Source organism: Gekko japonicus, unplaced genomic scaffold (assembly GCF_001447785.1).
Source record: "Gekko japonicus isolate JY-2015 unplaced genomic scaffold, Gekko_japonicus_V1.1 scaffold4262, whole genome shotgun sequence".
Classification (NCBI taxonomy): domain Eukaryota; kingdom Metazoa; phylum Chordata; class Lepidosauria; order Squamata; family Gekkonidae; genus Gekko; species Gekko japonicus.
This window is the reverse complement of record NW_015163736.1, coordinates 66,364-69,618: the sequence shown is the minus strand read 5'-3', so window position 1 is coordinate 69,618 and position 3,255 is coordinate 66,364. Positions and strand designations below refer to the sequence as shown.

At 47.9% G+C, this 3,255-nt stretch overlaps 1 protein-coding gene across 1 annotated transcript in view; it reads left to right on the top strand.

Moving 5' to 3' along the window:
* The first annotated feature begins 1,492 nt into the window (after window positions 1-1,492).
* The window catches only part of TCTN3 (tectonic family member 3), a 16,290-nt gene continuing 14,527 nt past the window's right edge, over window positions 1,493-3,255 (top strand). The window contains exons 1-2 of the mRNA XM_015407880.1: window positions 1,493-1,665; window positions 3,035-3,173. Coding sequence (XP_015263366.1) covers window positions 1,494-1,665; window positions 3,035-3,173 — 311 coding nt within the window. The 5' untranslated portion in view covers window position 1,493. The remainder of the gene's footprint in view (window positions 1,666-3,034; window positions 3,174-3,255) is intronic.

The window sequence follows — 3,255 nt, the reverse complement described above, 5'->3', positions numbered from 1 at the left end:
TCTATCAGTACACACTTTTCTTTGATTTCTTAGGCTAAATATAACTGGACTTATTATGAAAGTAACACGGGGGGCACATTTGCATGTTGATCTTAGGCTACTTCCACATGGTAATGACTCTCTGTGCAGCTCTGGTTGCTGCTTTAAATAGAGGGGAAGCCGATGAACCAGAGGTCACTCTATCAGCCTCCAGCTCTCAGAGCCTACATGTATTTATTCATTTACAACATTTATGCATTTATATAAGGATGGACTGCATTTCCCACCTTTTAGGGAAGTGGAAGCAAGATGTTGTGTTTCACTTGCAAGAAACTATACCTGTCCCCTTTTATTTCTGTTGTTCTGTATTACATTTATTTAGTCCTAGGTGCTACCAAAGAAGAGCTTTGCTGGGGAGAGGGGTTAAAACTCCTGAAAAATAAATGCCAAACACGAAATCATGAAATTACATTGCAAGATCTGGGCTGCTATTTTGAGGTTGCTGGGCAACCCAATACAACTGCAACCATGGGAGCCTGATGACCAGCAGCGAAGCCAAGAGGTGTGTGGAGCTTCACTCAATTACACTGCTGGCCCAATCTGCCATCCACCCCCTAATGTGAGTTTATAAAGGCCATCTGCTGAAGTGGGGTCTGACTCATAAAAGCTTATGCTGAAATAAAAATTAGTTAAGCCTCTCAGAAGCCAACAAGTCTCGTGCCTATGGATGCTATTATTGCTTGTCAGTGACGCAGAACTAGACGCTTTCCTCCACGCATGGAAAGCACAGCAGAGCTATGCACTGTCTTACTGATCATCACATGGTTCTTCTTCTCGCAGAGATTTTTCCTGATAATTCCAGTTAACAGAATTTATTTATTTAGATACATCCCACTTCTCTCCCCATTGAGAGCCCGTTCTCTTTTCCTTCATTAACAGAATTTCTAATGCCCCCATCCGGGGAAGAAACAAAATCCAAAGGTTGCAGAGTCATCTTTTACAGTGATTTTCAATCCTGCAAAGCGCCTTCGGCTGACAGAGATCGCATACAGCTTGGAATTTCAAATCCCTCTTTTGTAGACAGAGTGGGGGCGATAACTGAGTATGTCCCCCCCCCCCTTTGATGTTCCCTCAAACATACTAATCATGCCTCAGACCATTGCGTCGCCTGCTGTTACTTCACTCCGCTTGGGACTCGCACCCTTTTTCAAATCAGAAGAGACCCGAATTCTTCCCCTCCCGCCCCACGCGCCGTCCCGCCCCAGTCGCCTTTGGTGCCTCCTAAGAAACTGCACGATTCAACGTGAACTAAACTGCCCAGCATTTCACTCCTCAGAACCACTGAGCAAATCCACTACCAGTCCCGCCTGCCTGCCTGCAGCTCCTCCTTCAATAGAAGCAGATGTTTTGCGCCTGCGCAATGGACACTTAACGGCTCTTTGTGTGGGTGCGCGATTAGCATGCGTCGTAAGTGTGCGACTCCGGTCTCTTAGCAACGAAGGGAGGCGTCTGTGATGGCCGTGGAGCAGTTGATAGTGTTGTTGCTGCTTCTGGTGTTGGTCTTGGGGAAGGCTGAACCGGAGAAAGAAAATGATACTCTGTACTCGGAGGAAGATCCTACGAATGAGATGGGGCCCAGCGAGCCACCCGAGGTTTGGAGGGAAGAGAGAGCCGGACACAGAATGGGTGAGGGAGAAGCTGGGGGTTGCCTGAGGTAGTCGCTGTTCTAAAACACCGCTTTATAGAAGAAGTGTAAAAGAGGGCTTCGCCCACAGGTCCATCTAGTCTAGCACCCTACTCCCTCAGTGGCAGGCCGGTTTTTCTAGGAAGGCCATTAGCCGGCAGGAATCCTCCCCGCTGCCATTGCCTCTCAGCACCTGTTATTAATCGTTACACTGCCTATGAAAATGTAGGTTTTGTTTAGGTACCATAATCAGGACAGACTGGGAGGCCAAAACGGTTCTGGAAAAGAGCCAAAACCCCTCCTGCTGCCATGCCCCGCCTCCAAATGATAAAGGGCTAAAGAGCTGGCTGGAAAGAAAGGAGGGGCCACTGTGTCTGGGGCGAGCATAGGGTTGCCAGGACTGGGTTGGAAAATACCTGGAGACTTTGGGGGTGGATCCAGGAGCGGGTGGGGTTTGGGGAGGAGAGAGGCCATTTTCTCCAGGGGAACTGATCTCTGTTAGCTGGAGATCAGTTGTAAAAGTGGGCGATCTCCAGGCCCCATCAGGAGGCTGGCAAGCCTAGGCAAGCACAGCGTGAAGCTGGGTGCTACTGAGCTCCTCCGTGCTGGCCCTTGTGGGAGGGGAAGCACAGAGCACCAGCCCACTGGAATTTTCCCTGGTAAAGTAAATGGCCAGTCCAAGTCTGATCATAAGTAATGGTTGTTCATCTGTCTAACCCTAACAGCAATTACTTTTCTAGTCTCCTCTTTAAGCTATCTAAGTTAGTTACCATCACTCCCTTGAGAGCCTCTGAATCCAATAAATTAATTGTCTATGTAATGTCTGTCCTGAAGCTATTGCCTGTCTGTTTCACCCTGAGCCAATGGGGGGGGGGGGGATACTTTCTGTAAACTTTCTCCACTCCCTGCATAATTTGTTCTGTTTCTCCTAAACTAAAAAGCCCCAGATGGTTTAGCTATTCTTTGAACAGGAGCCTTGTCTAGTTCCTTGAGCTAATTCCTTTCTGCACTCTTTTCAGCTCTTTTTGAGATAAAAACTATATACAATGCATGGGGGGGAGGCAGTGTGGTGTCAATGGTTCGAATGTTGGAGTGGACTCTGGGATATTGGAGTTCATATTCCCACTCTGCTGTGAAAATTGAATGACTTTGGGCTAGTCACACTGTGTCAGCTTAATCTACCTCACGTGGCTATCCTGCAGTTAAAGTGGAAGAAGGGAGACTCATGTACATCACCCTGAGCTTCTTAGGGAAAGTGTGAGATAAACATGAGATAAATTGATAGAAAGTACAAAACATCTCTCTTGATTCATGGCTTCTTCCCGCAATCCCAAATGCTGATCCTCTTCATTCCCCTCCCCCCCCTCAAAGGCTCTTTGTCAGTTTGCCCCTGTGACCTGCACCCAGGCTACTGTGACCTCAACTGCTGCTGTGATTCAAGATGCGGCTCAGAATGCAGCATGGAGGGCTCTATGTGCCCCTTCTCCTTCTGTCTTCCAGGCAGCACTAGGTGAGGCAGCTGAATCTACTGCTTTCCAGTGTGAAAGGGATAAGGGCATTGGGTAGGTTACTATTTTTTTTCCTGTTAGGGA